General features: G+C 48.7%; 1 protein-coding gene across 2 annotated transcripts in view; it reads right to left on the reverse strand.

The window, feature by feature from the left end:
- Positions 1-2,664: 2,664 nt before the first annotated feature.
- ORC2 (origin recognition complex subunit 2) overlaps positions 2,665-22,734 on the reverse strand; it is a 154,996-nt gene continuing 134,926 nt past the window's right edge. For both annotated transcript variants that reach the window (XM_030209630.1, XM_030209631.1), the window contains exon 17: positions 2,665-5,133. In XM_030209630.1, coding sequence (XP_030065490.1) covers positions 5,047-5,133 — 87 coding nt within the window. In that variant the 3' untranslated portion in view covers positions 2,665-5,046. The remainder of the gene's footprint in view (positions 5,134-22,734) is intronic.

The raw sequence follows: 22,734 nt of genomic DNA on the forward strand, positions 1-22,734 counted from the left end.
AGGGCACAACCTGGACCTGTCACAACTGTCAACAGCAAAACATTGTTTTGTTTTTGTTCTTGAAATCTGGGTAGATAACTTTTGGGTCACTTACTCTCACTAGAACATTACTGTCTTCTGAAGTTGGATTGCAGAAGTTTGATCAAGAAGTCACATGCATTGTGGCTGCTATATGGCCTAGCAACACCATGAAGGAATTACATGCTCTGATCATGAGATACATAATGACATCTGCTTGGGTATCTATTAAGGCTCCAGAATACTAAAGTGGTTGCTAGTGCCTTTAGTAGCTAAATCACCATTTGGCAGACAGTACCTAGCTTGTTGAGCCAAACAGTCCTTTATCATCCTTTAGGTAAAGAACAACAATGATTTCCCCTCTTCGACAGAAGACAAGTACTATATCTAGGTAATTACATGAAAATTCTTGGTCCTCCTGAGAGTCTAAACTAACCTGTTGAGATGATAACTTTTTTCCTTCAGCATCCTCCCCTGGGATAATTATATCCAAATCACCACGAGCCATCCCAACATAGAAACATAGAAAAATGTAGGCAGATAAAGACCATATGGCCTATTCAATCTGCCCAACCATGCCATCTATTCTCTCTATCATTCTCCAATGTACTTGTCTCAAGCTCTCTTGAATTCAGATACTGTTTTCATCTACATCACTTCCACTGGAAGGCCATCTGTGAAGAACTATATCCTTTGGTTACTTCTGAATTTGTCCCCTTTCACCTTCATCCTATGCCCCTTCATTCTAGAGCTTCCTTTCAACTGAGATTCACCTCCTGTGCATTTATGCCGCATAAGTATTTAAATGCCTCTCTCATAGATCCCCTCTTACATCTTTCTTCCAAAGTATACATATTGAGATCTTTAAGTCTTAGCCACCCTTGAACTGACTCCATCCTGTTTATAGAAACAGAAAAATGTAGGCAGATAAAGACCATATGGCCTATCCAGACTGCCCAAAGATACTCTGGCCTGGAGATCAGGGACCATTTGCCCTGGTCCCTGTCCTTCTCCCATCTGGGCCCTGATATCCAAAAGCAGTGTTTCCTAAGTCAGTCCTGGAGTACCACCTTACCAGTCGGGTTTTCAGGATATCCACAAAGAATATGCATGAGATGGATTTGCATACACGGTGTCACGATTGTGCCGTTTCAGGCTCTCATGCATCTCGCCACCTGAGGTTTAGACCTGGTGGCTGCGATGGACTGTCTGTTTGCTGTTTCCCATGTTCCAGAAGTCATGCCGGTCCAGTCCAGATTTTCCAGCCTTCCAGACTGGCTTGGGATTTCTGGAACTAAGCAGCACCCTTACCTGGTGAACTCCCTTGTATGTTGCCTTTATTAACCACCTGGAAACTTTCTACTTTGCCTTGGCAACAGAGGTCTTCAGTTGTGTTCTTGTCCTTGTTGGTCTGTTGCGGTTCCTGCCCTGAAAGCTTGCTTTGCCTGTCTTTGACCCTGCTGGTTTCCTGGTTTATGCTACGGTCTGCTGCCTGCCCAAGACTCTGCTTGTTTCCAGGTTTATTCTATTGTCTGCTGCCTGCCCAAGACTCTGCTTGTTTCCTGGTTTATTCTGCGATCTGCCCAAGACTCTGCTTGTTTCCTGGTTTATTCTACTTTCTGCTGCCTGCCCAAGTCCCTGCTGGATTCCTGGGTTACTACTGATTGCCGCCGGCCTATAGACTCTGTTGGGTTCCTGGTTTCCCTTCTGCCTGCCGGTAAGACTCTGTTTAATTCATGGACTATTCTCCTGCTTCGGCTTAGTGCTTCTGTTCCAGTCCAGCTGCTCCAGTCCGGCCTGTACCCGTCTGTCTGTGGTATGCCTTGCCTCCTGTTTGGGTGATTTGCCTGCCGCTGCCGCTCCTCGGCAGTGGCCCAAGGGCTCACTTTTCCTCACCAGCGTGACACATGGCCTCCATTTTATGCAAATCTCTCATGCATACTCATTGTGGATATCCTGAAAACCTGACTGGTAAGGGGATACTCCAGGACCGACTTGGGAAACACTGCCCAAAAGGTGGGAACAGGGAAGGTGTTACTGAGGAGGTCCCCTGCTTCAGGCAAAACATCTGATGCAACAACAGCACAAACTTGGGAAAAGGACAAGGAGAAACTCTCAGCTGAACCATCTCCTTCAGATTACCCAGGGCCCCCCCTTCTCCCTATACATCCTTATCCTTCAAGGCTGTGGAAAACTAGGCAGTAAGGGTGGAGGGAATGAGAAAAGGAGAATAGAGCCAAAGCCAGGTCTAACCTGTTACAGACCAGGAAGAGTAGAAAAAATAAAAGGGAACTTGAAAAGCTGGTATGATGTTTAAGGGTTTAGAAACGTCTTCAATGCAAAACAAAACAGGCTGATCCACAGCAATTATTGACAAACAAGGACCACTTAGCCTTAGCCCAACCACTTCTTTATAACTTGTACTGACTCATGTCTGGCATGAGCTGTAGTCTTCTCCCTCCTTCTGCCATTAATCTTTTGTACTTCCATTTCATATATGCCTACCTTCTGCCACTGTTTTGGCTCCTATAAGCTGCTGTGCCCAGCACCCCCATCTTCTCTGTGAAACATGCTACTTTCACAACCTTGTCTTTACTGCAGGCAGATGTGGAAGGAAGGCAGTTACTTTCTTAGTTTTATCTGGTGGTTTCCCCTTTAATAAAACTTCAAGTACAAAAGATACACCAGATAGTTGATGCTACAAAGTACATGAGGATAATACAGACATTTTAACTTTTTCAATTTGACATCTTTAATATTTCCCAGCAGTAAAGTGGCAGCCTGGCTGTTCATAGTTCATTAATTGTTTTCTGTTCAAACTTGAAACTGCTTCATGGCAGGAATTAATCTTCACAACCATCAAAAAAGGACACCAGCATCTCTAATGCTTCTGTCACTTTTTCTTAAAATATGTTTAACTGGAGTTAATGATGTACACCAACTATCACCTTTTGAACATGAGTTTCTTCAATTTAGCTTCCATGCTTATACAGTAAAGACAGTCTCTCAGCATTTATTTTTATTTTGCTTTCATACACCATGGTCCAGACCTCATAAGAGATCACTCAGAGTAGAATACAAAATAATATATTAATATATAAAAATATGCTAATAAAACTAATTTAACCCTTCTGAAAGGGCTAACCACCAGCCAAAAGTGAAAAATACTAGACCTAAGTCACCTCTTTAACTCATGGGGGCTGAAGATGGTGTCAAACTAGCTGTGTGAGTCAGAGCCCCTTATGAAATGGCTTTCGTTGACCTTTATTAGTGACAAGAATGGTAAAAAGGAATGGTTATGTTTGGTTGGTGTTGGCGCTGCCCCCTTCCTCCTTCCCAACAGAATCCAGACAATTGGCTTTGGCTCTATGTTACTTCTTTATCCAGTCTGTGCCATCTCGTCTGGATGTGTTAGCTATGCTGGAGCAAGGTATGCCTTCAGCAACTTGCAGAGCCATTGCTGGAAACTGCCACTGCACCAGAGATTCTACAAGGGGAATTCTTGCAAGATGTTCTGTGGTGTATTCCTTACCATCAAGAATGTATACTACACAGCATTTCTTTGTCAATAATGTATACTACACAGCATTTCTTTGTCTAAAGGGCTGTTGAAAGTGACAGCTTCAAGTTGCCACTAAGGATATCACAGGACAGAACTGGAGGTTTGTTGAGTGCCTACAATACAAGTGTCTGCCTCAAGTTGTTCAAAAATGCTTACAGCTGTACTGTCCTTGATAAGCCCAGATTTACCCTGGACTTGATTTGAAATGCACTGGCCCCTCTTCCCCAAATCTGCTTCTCATTCCAAAAGATTTCAGTCAGTGGAAAGTTTATTGGCTGGCCAAATGCAGCAGCTGGGGGACTTAATTGGGAAAGCATCAGCAGAAAGCTTTACAAGCTTCCTTCATACAAGATAAGCTTCTAACAAAAAGGAAGATTAAGAACTTGGAAAACTATGTCAGAGCTGAATTTAAATATTTTGAATTTGCCTCAGACTTCTGCATCCACTCTCAGAGATTTGTTTAATAAATTTCTTAGGTTTTAGGATTTCCAGAAACTACATTACCTCCTTTACAAAGGATTCATTATTTGCCGACTGTTGTACGGAAGTCAGTTGATGAACATCAAGGAATGCAACAAGGAGAGCAGTCAGTGACTCTTTGAATCTGACTGGGACTTTGGAGAGACTAGATGATGAAGGTCTTATAAGGGGTACCTCATTGGTTCCCTTCATTTTCATCAAGATAATGGTTCTATTATGTGACTATATCTTTTATCATCAAACTACTTTATTTCTGGGTGGTAAGATTCAAATATTTCCTGGCATTTGTAAGAGAACACAAGAAAGGAAGAAGCAGTTTCTCAATTTATGCCAGGTGCGCTTACTTTTGGAACTAAATTTAATTTGTGGTTTCCCTGTGAAAGTGTGGTTAAGTTTCAGAATACTTCTTATGCTTTCTATAAATACTTTCAATTGTGGTTTTTCTTAGAGGGGAAGAGGGGTCACTTTTCAAGATGTTCCTTATGGTTGGGTCCTACTGGTCCACTTGTAGAGAGATTTGAGTGCCCCCCCTTGCCCTCGACTTTTTAAAAACTTGACTCCCCCTCCCTCGTGGGCCTCTTAGAAGACAATCTTATTGTAAAATATATCCTAAAGACATTTGTTTGTTTTTGCTGTATATGAATGGCATATGTACTCACTTCTCTTTGTCAAGTTCTTCTTGATATTGTACTCATGATAAAAATTAGGGCCTAGTACTATAGTCTATATCCAGCGAAGTGCAAGTTCATTCTGCTGTAATTCAGTATCTCGTCTGCCAGAACTAGCTTTTACTATATAAGATATCAACTTTAGGTACAGCTGTGGCAAAGGTCAGACATTCAAGATCATTTTTTAGTTTTCCGAAGTTCCTTTTGATTCCAGCTGGTTGAAGAGCCATGTTATTAGAAAGCAGCTCAAAGAGGTAGCAATGGTTCCAGAGTACAAGTACTACTGATTTGCTCATAGGATGAGAAAGGAGAATTGTTTCACACATCTTTATCCTCCATGTCGAAGAAACCATGCAATGTTCCAAAGTCTACTGGGATCAGTAAGTACTCCACACCATCAGAACCCTGTAAAAAATATCAAATCATCCATGATTATAACTTTTATACAATTTTAACAAACAATTTAATCCAAGGATAGACTTTCAGTTATTCTTATAATAAGTATTATTGCCAATGGAAAACTATGTTACTTACTGTAGCAAGACTTCACAAGTAGTTAACATCATCCAGAAGGTGCCTGCACAGGAAAAGCTTCTCCTAGATCAGTCAGTTTATAGCTTTGGAACTACCATGTTATCATATCCTTTCTCATGCTATGTAGGACCTCCTCAGTTTCTATATAGCATATGAGGAATATGACTCCTTTGGTTTTGGTAAGGAAGTTTTGCTTATTGAATCTGGGAGCCTTTTGGACTCTATGCATGGAGTCATACGTCTTATTCACATATGAAGCCATGAACAGGCACCGCCTACGCTTTCTATGGTGAAAGGGGGGGGGGGGGGGCGGAAGGAATAGAGAGCGGAGGAATTTCTGACCTGGGTTCTTCTGGGTCTGTGCCTGGCTAGAAGTCGACCAAAATGAAAATGTTTCTTGACTGCTGGCAGTTAAACTACTGTTCTTGATCATGTCTTAGGGCAGCTTCCTCCCCTGATGCACTTGATAAGGATATTGGAGTAGATGATATCAGCTCACCTACCCTTTAAGGTACTGGTGCTAAGGAGAATCCTCCAGGCACTGCACAGGTTTCAAGGATTAGTATGAACTCCATCTGTCTTGATGTTGTTTGTGGTGCTGCATGATCTCAGCTACATGCTGGGAAAGTCGCTCCTCAATCTTCCTATCTACCTCTTCCTTGGAGGCAGCAGATGCCAAAACTGAAGAGGGCTCAGTAGGAGTGATGACACCCTCTTTACTGGTGGTCTGGTCCTGGACCCTTTGAAACTGATGTTGAGAGGCAATTTGGGAGGTATGGCACAGGGCTGGCATACAGAGCAGCTTTTTTTTTCTGTTTATAAAGGTATTTATTTATTTGTTACATTTGTATCCCACATTTTCCCACCTATTTGCAGGCTCAATGTGGCTTACATAGTACCGGAAAGGTGTTTGCCGTTTCCGGTGTAAACAAATACAATGTGATGTTGTGATAAGATGTAATTTAAATGGCAAAGTCACAGTAATAGTCATAAGGTGGGAGAGTAGTGTTGTGTTCATACATGCTTCGGTTTTCTTGTGTAGCCAAGGTCAGTTCTTTAGGTTGGATCGGGAGGGTATGCTTTTTTGAACAGGGTGGTTTTTAGTATTTTCCGGTAGATGGTCATAGGTTGCTTTTAAGGCTTTTGGTAGTGCATTCCACAATTGTGTGCTTATATAGGAGAAGCTGGATGCATAGGTAGATTTATATTTCAGACCTTTACAGCTTCGGTAGTGTAAGTTTAGATATGATCGTGTTGAATCGGAGGTGTTTCTGGTTGGTAGGTCGATTAAGTCTGTCATGTACCCAGGCACTTCGCCATAGAGAATTTTATGGACCATGGTACAGATTTTAAAGGCAATGCGTTCTTTGATTGGGAGCCAGTGTAGTTTTTCATGGAGGGCTTTTGCACTTTCAAATCGTGTTTTTCCAAATATGAGCCTGGCTGCCGTGTTCTGAGCAGTCTGCAGTTTTTTTAAGGTTTGTTCTTTGCATCCTGCATAGATTCCATCGCAGTAGTCAAGGTGGCTTATTACCATTGATTGTATCGTTGCGAAAGGTATCCCTCGGGAAGTATTGTTTCACGCGTTTGAGCTTCCACATTGAGTGGAACATTTTCTTTGTGGTGGATTTTACTTGGCTCTCCAGTGTAAGGTTGCGGTCTATTATGACGCCGAGGATTTTCAGGCTGTCTGAAATAGGGAGGGTATGACCTGGGGTGTCAATGCTTGTGGGGCTGTCCGTGTTGTAGTGAGATGAGAGGACAAGACAATGTGTTTTTTCTTTATTGAGTTTTAGTTGAAATGCGTTGGCCCATGAGTCCATGATGTTCAAACTTAGCTCGATTTTGTTGGCGATTTCTGTCAATTTGGTTTTGTAAGGAAAGCGAATGCTACATACCTGTAGAAGGTATTCTCCGAGGACAGCAGGCTGATTGTTCTCACTGATGGGTGACGTCCACGGCAGCCCCTCCAATCGGAAACTTCTCTAGCAAAGTCCTTTGCTAGTCCTCGCGCGCCCGCGCGCACCGCGCATGCGCGGCCGTCTTCCCGCCCGAAACCGGCTCGAGCCGGCCAGTCCAGTATGTAGCAAGACAATACACTTCAAGGGAAGACACAACTCCAACGGGGAGGCGGGCGGGTTTGTGAGAACAATCAGCCTGCTGTCCTCGGAGAATACCTTCTACAGGTATGTAGCATTCGCTTTCTCCGAGGACAAGCAGGCTGCTTGTTCTCACTGATGGGGTATCCCTAGCCCCCAGGCTCACTCAAAACAACAACCATGGTCAATTGGGCCTCGCAACGGCGAGGACATAACTGAGATTGACCTAAAAAATTTACCAACTAACTGAGAGTGTAGCCTGGAACAGAACAAACAGGGCCCTCGGGGGATGGAGTTGGATCCTAAAGCCCAAACAGATTCTGAAGAACTGACTGCCCGAACCGACTGTCGCGTCGGGTATCCTGCTGCAGGCAGTAATGAGATGTGAATGTGTGGACAGATGACCACGTCGCAGCTTTGCAAATTTCTTCAATGGAGGCTGACTTCAAGTGGGCTACCGACGCAGCCATGGCTCTAACATTATGAGCCGTGACATGACCCTCAAGAGCCAGCCCCGCCTGGGCGTAAGTGAAGGAAATGCAATCTGCTAGCCAATTGGATATGGTGCGTTTCCCTACAGCCACTCCCCTCCTATTGGGATCAAAAGAAACAAACAATTGGGCGGACTGTCTGTGGGGCTGTGTCCGCTCCAGGTAGAAGGCCAATGCTCTCTTGCAGTCCAATGTGTGCAGCTGACGTTCAGCAGGGCAGGAATGAGGACGGGGAAAGAATGTTGGCAAGACAATTGACTGGTTCAGATGGAACTCCGACACGACCTTTGGCAAGAACTTAGGGTGAGTGCGGAGGACTACTCTGTTATGATGAAATTTGGTGTAAGGAGCCTGGGCTACCAGGGCCTGAAGCTCACTGACCCTACGAGCTGAAGTAACTGCCACCAAGAAAATGACCTTCCAGGTCAAGTACTTCAGATGGCAGGAATTCAGTGGCTCAAAAGGAGGTTTCATCAGCTGGGTGAGAACGACATTGAGATCCCATGACACTGTAGGAGGTTTGATAGGGGGCTTTGACAAAAGCAAACCTCTCATGAAGCGAACAACTAAAGGCTGTCCTGAGATCGGCTTACCTTCCACAAGGTAATGGTATGCACTGATTGCACTAAGGTGAACCCTTACAGAGTTGGTCTTGAGACCAGACTCAGACAAGTGCAGAAGGTATTCAAGCAGGGTCTGTGTAGGACAAGAGCGAGGATCTAGGGCCTTGCTGTCACACCAGACGGCAAACCTCCTCCATAAAAAGAAGTAACTCCTCTTAGTGGAATCTTTTCTGGAAGCAAGCAAGATATGGGAGACACCCTCTGACACACCCAAAGAGGCAAAGTCTACGCTCTCAACATCCAGGCCGTGAGAGCCAGAGACTGGAGGTTGGGATGCAGAAGCGCCCCTTCGTCCTGTGTGATGAGGGTCGGAAAACACTCCAATCTCCACGGTTCTTCGGAGGATAACTCCAGAAGAAGAGGGAACCAGATCTGACGCGGCCAAAAAGGAGCAATCAGAATCATGGTGCCTCGGTCTTGCTTGAGTTTCAACAAAGTCTTCCCCACCAGAGGAATGGGAGGATAAGCATACAGCAGGCCCTCCCCCCAATTCAGGAGGAAGGCATCCGATGCCAGTCTGCCGGGGGCCTGAAGCCTGGAACAGAACTGAGGGACTTTGTGGTTTGCTCGAGATGCGAAGAGATCCACCAAGGGGGTGCCCCACGCTTGGAAGATCTGGCGCACCATCCGAGAGTTGAGCGACCACTCGTGAGGTTGCATAATCCTGCTCAACCTGTCGGCCAGACTGTTGTTTACGCCTGCCAGATATGTGGCTTGGAGCACCATGCCTTGACGGCGAGCCCAGAGCCACATGCTGACGGCTTCCTGACACAGGGGGCGAGATCCGGTGCCCCCCTGCTTGTTGACATAGTACATGGCAACCTGGTTGTCTGTCTGAATTTGGATAATTTGGTGGGACAGCCGATCTCTGAAAGCCTTCAGAGCGTTCCAGATCGCTCGCAACTCCAGAAGATTGATCTGTAGATCGCGTTCCTGGAGGGACCAGCTGCCTTGGGTGTGAAGCCCATCGACATGAGCTCCCCACCCCAGGAGAGACGCATCCGTGGTCAGCACCTTTTGTGGCTGAGGAATTTGGAAAGGACGTCCCAGAGTCAAATTGGACCAAATCGTCCACCAATACAGGGATTCGAGAAAACTCGTGGACAGGTGGATCACGTCTTCTAGATCCCCAGCCGCTTGAAACCACTGGGAAGCTAGGGTCCATTGAGCAGATCTCATGTGAAGGCGGGCCATGGGAGTCACATGAACTGTGGAGGCCATGTGGCCCAGCAATCTCAACATCTGCCGAGCTGTGATCTGCTGGGACGCTCGCACCCGGGAGACGAGGGACAACAAGTTGTTGGCTCTCGCCTCTGGGAGATAGGCGCGAGCCGTCCGAGAATCCAGCAGAGCTCCTATGAATTCGAGTCTCTGCACTGGGAGAAGATGGGACTTTGGGTAATTTATCACAAACCCCAGTAGCTCCAGAAGGCGAATAGTCATCTGCATGGACTGCAGGGCTCCTGCCTCGGACGTGTTCTTCACCAGCCAATCGTCGAGATATGGGAACACGTGCACCCCCAGCCTGCGAAGTGCCGCTGCTACTACAGCCAGGCACTTTGTGAACACCCTGGGCGCAGAGGCGAGCCCAAAGGGTAGCACACAGTACTGGAAGTGACGTGTGCCCAGCTGAAATCGCAGATACTGTCTGTGAGCTGGCAGTATCGGGATGTGTGTGTAGGCATCCTTCAAGTCCAGAGAGCATAGCCAATCGTTTTCCTGAATCATGGGAAGAAGGGTGCCCAGGGAAAGCATCCTGAACTTTTCTTTTACGAGATATTTGTTCAGGGCCCTTAGGTCTAGGATGGGACGCATCCCCCGTTTTCTTTTCCACAAGGAAGTACCTGGAATAGAACCCCAGCCCTTCTTGCCCAGATGGCACGGGCTCGACCGCATTGGCACTGAGAAGGGCGGAGAGTTCCTCTGCAAGTACCTGCTTGTGCTGGAAGCTGTAGGACTGAGCTCCCGGTGGACAATTTGGAGGTTTTGAGGCCAAATTGAGGGTGTATCCTTGCCGGACTATTTGCAGAACCCACTGATCGGAGGTTATGAGAGGCCACCTTTGGTGAAAAGCTTTCAACCTCCCCCCGACCTGCAGGTCGCCCGGCACTGACACTTGGATGTCGGCTATGCTCTGCTGGAGCCAGTCAAAAGCTCGCCCCTTGCTTTTGCTGGGGAGCCGCGGGGCCTTGCTGAGGCGCACGCTGCTGACGAGAGCGAGCGCGCTGGGGCTTAGCCTGGGCCGCAGGCTGTCGAGAAGGGGGATTGTACCTACGCTTGCCAGAAGAGTAGGGAACAGTCCTCCTTCCCCCAAAAAATCTTCTACCTGTAGAGGTAGAGGCTGAAGGCTGCCGGCGGGAGAACTTGTCGAATGCGGTGTCCCGCTGGTGGAGATGCTCTACCACCTGCTCGACCTTCTCTCCAAAAATATTGTCCACACGGCAAGGCGAGTCCGCAATCCGCTGCTGGAGTCTATTCTCCAGGTCGGAGGCACGCAGCCATGAGAGCCTGCGCATCACCACACCTTGAGCAGCGGCCCTGGACGCAACATCAAAGGTGTCATACACCCCTCTGGCCAGGAATTTTCTGCACGCCTTCAGCTGCCTGACCACCTCCTGAAAAGGCTTGGCTTGCTCAGGGGGAAGAGCATCAACCAAGCCCGCCAACTGCCGCACATTGTTCCGCATGTGTATGCTCGTGTAGAGCTGGTACGACTGGATTTTGGCCACGAGCATAGAAGAATGGTAGGCCTTCCTCCCAAAGGAGTCTAAGGTTCTAGAGTTTTTGCCCGGGGGCGCCGAAGCATGCTCCCTAGAACTCTTAGCCTTCTTTAGGGCCAAATCCACAACTCCAGAGTCATGAGGCAACTGGGTGCGCATCAGCTCTGGGTCCCCATGGATCCGGTACTGGGACTCGATCTTCTTGGGAATGTGGGGATTAGTTAGTGGCTTGGTCCAGTTCGCAAGCAATGTCTTTTTTAGGACATGGTGCAAGGGAACAGTGGACGCTTCCTTAGGTGGAGAAGGATAGTCCAGGAGCTCAAACATTTCAGCCCTGGGCTCGTCCTCCACAACCACCGGGAAGGGGATGGCCGTAGACATCTCCCGGACAAAGGAAGCGAAAGACAGACTCTCAGGAGGAGAAAGCTGTCTTTCAGGAGAGGGAGTGGGATCAGAAGGAAGACCCTCAGACTCCTCGTCAGAGAAATATCTGGGGTCTTCCTCTTCCTCCCAAGAGGCCTCACCCTCGGTGTCAGACACAAGTTCACGAACCTGTGTCTGCAACCTCGCCCGGCTCGACTCGGTGGAGCCACGTCCACGATGGGGGCGTCGAGAGGTAGACTCCCTCGCCCGCATCGGCGAAGCTCCCTCCGCCGACGTAGTCGGGGAGCCCTCCTGGGAGGTGGCCGCAGTCGGCACCGCACGCGGTACCGACGTCGGGGACCTCACCCCGGGCGATGGGCCAGCCGGCGCCACGCTCGACAGTACCGGAGGCGCAAGCACCGCCGGTACCGGAGGGGTAGGGCGCAACAGCTCTCCCAGAATCTCTGGGAAAACGGCCCGGAGGCTCTCGTTCAGAGCGGCTGCAGAGAAAGGCAAAGAGGTCGATGCAGGCGTCGACGTCAGAACCTGTTCCGGGCGAGGAGGCTGTTCCGGGCTGTCCAGAGTGGAGCGCATCGACACCTCCTGAACAGAGGGTGAGCGGTCCTCTCGGTGCCGATGCCTGCTGGGTGCCGACTCCCTCGGCGACCCAGAGCTCTCGGTGCCGACGCGGGGAGGCGACCGGTGTCGATGCTTCTTCGATTTCTTCCGAAGCATGTCACCGGAGCTCCCCGGCACCGACGAGGAGGACGTAGAATCCAGCCGTCGCTTCCTCGGGGCCGAGGCCAAAGGAGGTCGGTCTCGGGGGGGCTGTACCGCAGGAGCCCTCAGGGCAGGAGGAGACCCACCCGAAGGCTCACCGCCACCAGCAGGGGAATGGACAGCCCTCACCTGCACTCCTGACGATGCACCACCGTCCGACGACATCAGCAGACGAGGTCCCGGTACCACCGACGTCGATGCAGTCGCCCGATACCTTGGCGCCGATGCAGAGGCCCGATGCCTCGATGCACTCGATGCAGTGGCGGCCGAGGAAGATGGTCTGGACGCTGACGACGTCGATGCACTCGAAGATCCCGGTGCCGATGCCGACGAAGAGCCCGAGAACAACACGTTCCACTGGGCTAATCTCGCTACCTGAGTCCGCCTTTGAAGCAGGGAACACAGACTACAGTTCTGAGGGCGGTGCTCAGCCCCCAGACACTGAAGACACGACGAGTGTCGATCAGTGAGCGAGATTACCCGGGCGCACTGGGTGCACTTCTTGAAGCCGCTGGAAGGCTTCGATGTCATGGGCGGAAAAATCACGCTGGCGAAATCAAAATCCGAAATGACGGAAAAGGAGCACCAAAAAATTTTTAAGGGAGAAAATCTCGACCGAGGCCGAAAAGAGGCCTACCCCGACGACGAAAGAAAACTTATCGGGGCAAAAAGCTGGAAGTACGGGAAGGGGTTGACACGAAACCCGGGGGGTTTTTCCGGAGCACTTCCCGACACTTTTAAAGACTTTTCTCGAAGAAAAAAACACGTCAAAATAAATTTGGACGCGCGAAACACGACCGTACCGAGTGCGGACAAAAGAAGACTGGCCGGCTCGAGCCGGTTTCGGGCGGGAAGACGGCCGCGCATGCGCGGTGCGCACGGGCGCGCGAGGACTAGCAAAGGACTTTGCTAGAGAAGTTTCCGATTGGAGGGACTGCCGTGGACGTCACCCATCAGTGAGAACAAGCAGCCTGCTTGTCCTCGGAGAATGTAAATTATGGCATCGTCTGCGTAGATGAAAGGGCTAAGGCCATTGTTGGAAAGGGACTTGGCTAATGGGATCATCATAAAGTTGAAGAGGGTCAGTGATAACGGTGATCCTTGTGGTACTCCGCAGTCTGCTTTCCACGGTGATGATATGTTTGAGTTTGACTCTCCCTTTTTTCCCCTCTTCTCCCCTCCCATTGCAGATACAGAACCACTCCCATACACTACCACCTTCTTTTCCTCCCCTAAGCACCCCCGGTCCAGAAAACCTACTCTTCACTAGTGCTGGCGGCAGCAGCAGCAGCAGCAGCAACAGCAGTAAGACGCTATTTAGGCCAAGCTGAATCCTTACCTCTGCACCATCCCACGCCTCTGATGTAACTTTCTGTTTACACACAGATGGGACAAAGCAGCGGGAAATATCAGCCTTGGCCCAGGCAGCATGTTACCGATGCAGACACCAGTGCATAACTCAGGTTTGCTGGACCAGGGGTTCTGAAGGAGGACAAAGAAAAGGTCCTGGACTTATCAGGAGGGACGCAGGGGTGGACTGACAAGGATCTGGGCCCCCGGGCAATAAGGGCCATTCCCTCTCCATCTGACAGATTACTGGCTCTGCATCTGTTGTAATATTTCTAAAACACAATTTAGACAAAAACCTGATGTAAAAATATACAAAATCATTAAATTTTGCTAATGGTGCATCCAAAGTATACAACCGGAATGATCTGCATGTTATTTTAGTTTCTAAATGCTGCTGAGGCTCAACCTTTTTTCATTTGGAATGATGATGCTCACATATGCGACACAGTACATACATGACTGTCAGGGACCTTTGGTCTGACACAGTACAGCAGTTGGTACGAGTTAAATGTACATATGGTCTGCATCCACAAAAATCCAATCTCTCCCCACCAACAGATGCAGATCAGAACTAGGAAATTTCCCGATGGAAGTCACCATACAAAAAAAATATTCTGATTCTCATTCATCTAGCAACATAAATTTCTCCACTTCCAGACACATTGTGAAATACAAAACCTGAAAAAAAATCCTAACTTAACATAAACGTACCAAACATGTCATATGACAAATAGCACTAATCCTATGATTCAAACAGCAAGAACCCTACCTATGAATAGGCAGCACTACAACTATTGCACTGGGCCTTAAAATACCAATACACCAACTACAGGCAAAACAGAACAAGTGAAACTGCTAATAAGTTCAATACAGAAACTATATATAGAATATCACATCTCAGTCATATCCAAAACACAGACAGACCCTCATCAAATACAGAACAAGGGATCACAGAAATACGAAGAAAAAAATTGAACTGGGAACCCCAAGAAGTCAAACTCAACATGTATCGCACCACTGAAGAAATAAAAATAAATGCATAAACATAATACAAAGTCATTTGTAATGCACATAATACAAAGCCATTTGTAATGCACATTTCCCAAAGCTAACATATTACAGTTAATAAATTCAAAATTAAACTTATTTTCTACCTTTGTTGTCTGGACATTTTTTCCCCATCATGCTGGTCCCGGTTTCTCTTTTCTGTTTTCTGCTCTTTCCATCAGTTGTCCATTCATCATTGCTACCCTTTCCTCTTGTCTTGTTCCATTCCTTCACTATACCCTTCTGACTCACCTATCTTTCCCTTTTAGTTATTTCCTCCCTTTTTTCTTTTCTGCCTCTGTTCACTCAAGCTTAACCCTCTTTCTTACCTTTCAGTACTCCATCTCCTGTTTCCTTTCACCTACCTATCAACTTTCCATCTCCTTCTCTTACCCCATAGCTCTCCCGTTTCTGGTCTCACCCCTTACCTAGCCTCCTATTCCATTTTATTTTTCATCTACTCCCCAATACATGTCTATCCTCTGTACTCACTATCCTCCTCCTTCTCATCACCTTGATAATATCCCCAATGGCCTCTCCCATATGGTTTCAACATTCCCAGTATTGCCTCCCCCCCCCCCCCAGCCTTGTAGTCTGATATCCCCTCCACTCCATCGCTGTCCCCACCCATAGTCCAGCATCTCTCCCTCTCTACCTTCTGCTCCCAGGTTCAATATCTCTCCCTTTTTCTCTCCCTATCTCCCTTCCCTGGGATCCAACATCTCTCCCTTCTTCCCCTCCACCCCACCTCCACGTCCAACATCTCTTCACCTCTCTTCCTTCCTTCCCTCCATCTGTTCCTCCTTCCCCATGTCTCCGGGTCCAACGTCTCTCCATCTGTCTTCCTTTCCTTACCCCTTTCCTCTCCATCTCCTTCTCCGCCACTCCCAGGTCCAACAGGTTTCCATCTCTCCTCTTTCTATTTCTCCCTGTGTATAATATCACTCTTCCCCACGGCCCCCAGATCCAGGTCCAATGTTTATCCATATCTCTTCTTTCCCGTATCCCTCCCCACATGTCTAACATCTATCTCCCTCCTTCCCCTTTGCCCCCGGATCCAACATGTCTCCATCACTTTCTTCCCTCCCTGCATTTAACATCTCTCCCTCTCTGTTTCCTCCTTCCCTACTGCCCCTGGGTCCAAAATCATTTCTCTTCCTTCCTTGTCCCCCTTCCTACCCCACCCATCCACAGGAGGTGATACCAGGCCATGGGTGGGGCGGGGGGGGGGGGGGCAGAGAGTTCAGAGAGATGAGTAGTGCTGGACCCGAAGGGGAAGCAGAATTAGAAATTAACACGTGGGGCAGGAAGTGCTGGGCCCTCCAACTGCTCTGAGTCCTAAGGCACTGACTGGTTGCCCAAATAGTCAGTCCACCCTATGTTGTGGTACAAGGCTAGTTTGACTTCTAGAGCTTCCCAATTAAAGTTTTGTTTTTCCTATTTATATTTCAAATTTGTGATCCCTTGTTCTGTATTTGGCGAGGGTCTGTGTTTTTGCATGTGGCAGAGATGTAGTTTCTGTATAGAATTCTTTAGCAGTCCCAGTGTTCAATTTTACTATTAGTAGGTGTATTGGTGTTCTAGGATCCTGTGCAATACTGTAATGCTGTCTGTCCTTACGTAGGGTTCATGTTTGAATCATAGGAATTAATGCTACTGTTGTATGGTAGGTTTGCTACATGTATAGTGTTAGGATTTTTTCCCCCCAGGTTTTGCATTATTTCACAGTATGCCTGGTAGTGGAGAGATTTTTTATTGCTATTACTCAGATGGCATGAGAGTATTTATTATTTATTTATCACATTTGATATACCGCTGAGGCCTTCACATAGGTATACAGCGGTTAACAAATGCAATTTTCTATGCAGGTACTAGTACTATCCCTAATGGACTCACAATCGAAGTAGCTCATATTGTACCTGGGGCAATGGAGGACTAACCTGCTTATAATCGAAAGAGAAAAACGCCTATATTGCGACCCAAATCGGGAGATGGGCGTCTTTCTCCCGTGGGTGCCCAAATCGGTATAATCGAACGCCGATTTTGGGCGTTTCCAACTGCAATCCGTCGCGGAAACGGGTAAAGTTGACGGGGGCATGTCGGAGGCATGGTGAAGGCGGAACTGGGGCGTGGTTATCGGCCGAGGAGAGATGGGCGTCTTTAGCTGATAATAAAAAAAAAGGCGTTTTTACCGCGATTTTGGGTCACTTTTTTTGGACCCTTTTTTTTCATGAACAGGTCCCAAAAAAGTGCCCCAACTGACCAGATGACCACTGGAGGGAATTGGGGATGACCTCCCCGGACTCCCCCAGTGGTCACTAACCCCCTCCCACCAAAAAAAACCCACTTTAAAAACTTTTTTGCCAGCCTCAAATGCCGTACCCACCTCCATGACAGCAGAATGTGTTGTATCCTGTGACAGCCTTTCCCTGGTTCTGATGTGGCTCTCGGGTGAGTGTGACACCTTTTCTGTTATGCGCACTGCAGAGTCACATCAGCAATGCATTGTGGTGGGTGTAGGGTATTGCAGTGGCGTACCAAGGGGGGGGCGGTGCGCCGGTCAGCGTCGTTGGTTTCCATGCTCCCTCTGCCCCAGAACAGGAAGTAACCAACGACGCTGACCGGCGCGCAGCACCCCCCCCCAGCGGCGTGCACCTGGGGGGGTTCTTTCGCTGGGGTGGGGAGGGTGTCCCTTCGCCGGGGGGGGGGGTCCGCACTGCATGGGGGGGGGCGCTGCACCCGGGGGGGGGGGGGGGCGCATTGGCGATCCGCCCCGGGTGTCAGCGCCCCTTGGAACACCACTGGGGTATTGGGCTCCGTGATTCCACTAGCTTGTGGCAAATGCTCACGATGTTGGTAGTTGGTAGGCTCTACTCCCATGGCGCTTTCCCCCCTGCTTACTGGGTCAGAGTGTGCCCTGTTTTGTTTCCGGTAGTCCATGAGGTAGTGGCCATTTTTGTAAGACACTTTTAGATCCCTTTCACGTGTTACCCACGTTACAGAACTTAGTTCTTACCTTGAATGTGGCTGAAAGAGGGCATTGTACACCATTCTGCCAGCTCTGACCTACTGCTAATCTCAGTACCAGGGAGACTCGTTGCCAGTGGGGCACAACCTCTGATCTGCAGTTAACTGTGAGTAAGCGTGCTTATTCCAATAAAGGACGTTTTCGGAGAGATTAGTCTTCAGGTGTCAACTGGTGTGCCAGTGTTATATAGCAGCAACAAGTCCTAGAGGCCTGCATGTATGCAGGTCCCTGGAGCACTTTTAGTGGGTACCGCAGTGCACTTCAGCCAGGTGGACCCAGGCCCATTCCCCTACCTGTAACACTTGTGCTGGTAAATTGGAGGCCTCCAAAACCCACTCTACCCACATATAGGTGCCCCCATCACCCCTAAGAGCTATGGCAGTGTTGTACATTTGTGGGTAGTGGGTTTTGGGGGAGGGGGGTTGGGTGCTCAGCACCCGTGGTAAAGGAGCTATGCATGTGGGAGCGTTGTCTAAAGTCCACCGCACTGACCTCTAGGGTGCCCAGTTGGTGTCCTGGCATGTCAGGGGGGCGAGTGTACTACGAATCGTGGCCCCTCCCACGACCAAATGGCTCGGATTAGGACGTTTTTGAGCTGGGCGTTTTTAGTTTCCATTATCGCAAAAAAAAAAAAAAACCAAACGCCCAGCTGAAAAATGCCCATTTTTTCGAAAATACGGTCGGTCCAGCCTCTTCACGCACCCGTTTTCAGACATAGACCCCCATGGAGATAGGCGTTCGCGTTCGATTATGCCCCTCCACGACTTGCCCAGGGTCACACGGAGCTGCAGAGGGAATTGAACATGGTTTCCCAGGATCCCAACTCACTGACGACCATTAGGCAGCAATGGGAATCAAACCCAATCCCCCAGGTCTGCAACCCACTGCACTAATCATTAGGCCACTCCTCCATGAATGTCTAATTTTTTTGTATAACTTCCATGGAGAAAATGTGATAGATATGATCTGCATCTGCTGCTGGGGGAGTTTTGTGGATGTTTGCAATTCATTCATAAGAACTGCCATATTATATTAGACTAAAGGTCCATGAGGGTCATGAAGGAAGTGTCTCATATATACGAGCATTGTCTGTCAGGTGTGCCCTGACTGAAAAATGGTTAAGAACCACTGTTAAAGAGGAACAGGCATACTGCTCACAGCTGAATCAGTCTTTGAAAGGTGTCACTACCTATTACTGCTTTTCAGCGAGAGCGACAGTGCTTCTCTAGTAAAAGATCCAGCAGAGGTCGATCAAATTCCAGCATATATCCATCTTGAACCACCTTGAGAATCCACAGGTCCGTCGTAATCTGGGTCCACCTCTTTTAAAACTCCCTTAGTTAAACGCCAAGCATCTAATGCCACCAGAGGGAGAACCCCAAGACTGTCCAAAAGGGGCCAAACCAGAGTTTGCTCCCCCATACTGACTGGACTGAAAAGTGAGTTATCTGAAAGAAAATGGCCCTGCTGATTACTACTGACCCTACCAGGTCCATACTGACGGGCATCCTTAAACCGGCCTCAGACAGAGTACAGAGCTTGGACTTGGAAGTCACATCTGCTGGAAAACCATGGAGCCACACAGCTCTACAGGCCGCCACCACCAGGGCTATATTCTTGGCTAAGGCCTTCAATAAATCATAGAGAGCATCAGCCAAGGAAGAGGAACCCATTTCAATCTTTGCCACTTTTTTATCGACCAAACCAGACCCCAACAATGGCTTATCCAGAATTTTTTCCAACCATCAAAAGCAAGCTCTAGCTATCAATCCACTGCAAATCAACGACTGAAGGGCAAGAGCTGAAAGATCAAAGCTCAGTTTAAGCAAGATCTCCTTTCTGTGATCCTGAGGATCTTTCAGAGGTCCGGACAGTAGTCTTTTTTGTCACTGTGGTGACTAACATATCCACTAGGGGGAGCGTCAAAATTTTCTTATCCTCTGCTGGAATCGGGTACATTAGTCATAGCCGTGCCACCTTGCATGGCAAATCAGGAGATATCCACTCTGCCTGCACCATGTCTCAGAGATCCTGGTGTATCAGGAAGGATTTTGATGGTTTTCTAATCCCCTTTACCAAAGGATCTACTTTCCTAGAGGGGTCCACCTGAGGGTCCTCCTCAAGATTAAGAATCACAGAAACCTGAGCAATAAGCTCTGTTAACTCTTCTCCATGGAAAATTAGTACCACTGAAGGATCTTCCCCAGTAGAAAGATCACCTCCATGGATTCCAGGGGAGAAAATTTATCCTCTTTCTGAGAGATAATGTCCTCCTCCGATCAGCTTCCTCAGCCCAATCTATTCTGGGCCATTGAGCAGATCCCTCAGCCTAGCAATTCTCCCTCATATCTGTGCCAGATTCATCTTCTGCCTTCCATGCTCTAAACATGGCCCAGATAAACTCGAACAGTGAACCTCTTCTCCCAAGGGAATCACGGTCACCAGCAGGAGAGGGAGAGGGCCCAAGATGCGGTAGTTGATCCAACACAGGGGCTACATCCAAAATAGCAGCATTTCCCACCAAACTTGGACCGCCGCTGCACCCACACCAGCCTTCCTCCCTGGCTCTAGCCACTTCCCACAAGCCACCTTTGGTCTGTGCTGAGGCTGCCGCTTTCTCTCAGCAGTATGTACACTGTGAGCTAGAAGCCTCCAATCCCCCTGCGCCCACACCCCCACCCTCTGACAAGAGAGAGAAGGAAAAAACAGAGGATCACTAGCACAGCTAAGACACAGTAGCCACTTTTGCACTAGGCTTGAGGTCTCTCTCTCACTTTTTTTTTTTTTAAGCTGTGATAAAAGTTGCTCAAAAAGAGAGGCAGGCACTCAAGGCTCCCGAACAGAACTGTGAGCCAAGGCACAATGCAGTCCTCTTGGTGGGACGGACCCAGCCATCTGGTTCTAACACCCCCAGGGTAAAAATGGTACCCAGGAACCAAACACCCCACATATTTGAAAGTTCAGGCAAGAAAGCTCCCCCCCCACAGGGCCTACCAGACCGGCTGAGACACCACAGGTTCACACATCCATTATTTGCTGGAGACTAAACAGCTTTCTTATATGGTTCTCAGTCATGTGATCTCAGTCTCCATCTGCTGGTAGGAATGCATAACCCCAAGCATCTGGACTGCTGAAAAGGAAAGGGGTGATGATGGGCATGGAAGAATAGAGAAGGACGATGCTAAACAAGGGGGGGGCAGGGACACAGAGGGGTGATAGCGGATATGGAGGGAATAGGTATACAGAGGGGCAATGCTACACACAGGGGGAGGGATAAGGTAAAATTATGTATCATACCTGATAATTTTCTTTCCATTAATCATAGCTGATCAATCCATAGACTGGTGGGTTGTGTCCATCTACCAGCAGGTGGAGATAGAGAGCAAACTTTTGCCTCCCTATATGTGGTCATGTGCTGCCGGAAACTCCTCAGTATGTCGATATCAAAGCTCCATCCGCAGGACTCAGCACTTAGAGAATTACACCCACGAAGGGACACTCTGCCCAGCTCACCACCGCCGAAACGGGGGAGGGGAATTAACCCAGCTCATCTCCACACAAGTGGGGGAGGGGAATCTGTCCAGCTCATCCCCGCGGAGCGGGGGAGGGACACCACACCCGCCGATGCGGGGGGATCTGGCTTATCCTGCAACCGCAACCGCGGGAGGAGCTGACTGACCCTAACACCGCCGAAGCGGGAGGGGTACAAAGCTGCCCTACAGCCGCACGAAGCGGGAGGGAGTGCCGGCAGAATTTAAATCTCAATCCAGCCCCATAAAACGGAGGGGAGAGGAATGCAGCAGCTCACTGTAACACAAACTCGTCTCAACTCTTGAAGAATCCAAGTGAAAAAACTTGAACACGAAGTCTTTCTGAAGTAACTGAAGACTAAACTTGAACCTGAAATGCAACCAGAATAAAAACAGTACAGATATCTGGGAGGGGCTATGGATTGATCAGCTATGATTAATGGAAAGAAAATTATCAGGTATGATACATAATTTTACCTTCCATATCATCAAGCTGATCAATCCATAGACTGGTGGGATGTACCGAAGCAGTACTCACCCAGGGCGGGACATTGAAATCCCTGACCTCAACACTGAAGCTCCAAACCGGGCCTCCGCCCGTGCAGCCACAGTCAAGCGGTAATGCTTGGAGAATGTATGAGCCGAAGCCCAAGTTGCCGCCTTGCATATCTCTTCCAAGGAGACGGACCCGGCCTCTGCCATCGAGGCCGCCTGAGCTCTAGTGGAGTGAGCCTTCAGCTGGATAGGCGGCACCTTCCCCGCGGCCACATAAGCCGCTGCAATGGCTTCCTTGACCCATCTTGCCACTGTAGGCTTAGCAGCCTGCAGACCCTTACGAGGACCTGCAAACAGGACAAACAGATGATCCGATTTCCGGAACTCATTGGTCACTTCCAAGTATCTGATGATGACTCGTCTCACATCCAGATATTTAAGAGCAGAGTACTCCTCTGGGTAGTCCTCCCTACGAAAGGAAGGGAGACAGAGCTGCTGATTCACATGGAAGCGAGAAACAATCTTGGGCAGGAAGGAAGGCACTGTGCGAATAATCACTCCTGCCTCAGTGAACTGCAGAAAGGGCTCTCGACATGAGAGCGCCTGGAGCTCGGAAACTCTTCTGGCTGAAGTGATAGCCACCAAAAAGACTGCTTTCAACGTCAGGTCTTTCAGAGATGCCCTCGACAAGGGTTCAAAAGGCGGCTTCTGCAATGCTCTTAGCACCAGGTTGAGATTCCACGCAGGCACCACTGAGTGCAGAGGAGGGCGCAGGTGATTAACTCCCTTGAGAAAGCGCACCACATCTGGCTGCGAAGCCAGGGAAGCACCCTTCAGGCGGCCCCTGAAGCAAGCCAGAGCCGCTACCTGGACTTTAAGGGAACTGAGCGACAGGCCTTTCTCCAGACCTTCTTGCAGGAACGCCAACACTGAAGAAATTGGAGCA

Source organism: Microcaecilia unicolor, chromosome 7 (assembly GCF_901765095.1).
Source record: "Microcaecilia unicolor chromosome 7, aMicUni1.1, whole genome shotgun sequence".
Taxonomy (NCBI): Eukaryota; Metazoa; Chordata; class Amphibia; order Gymnophiona; family Siphonopidae; genus Microcaecilia; species Microcaecilia unicolor.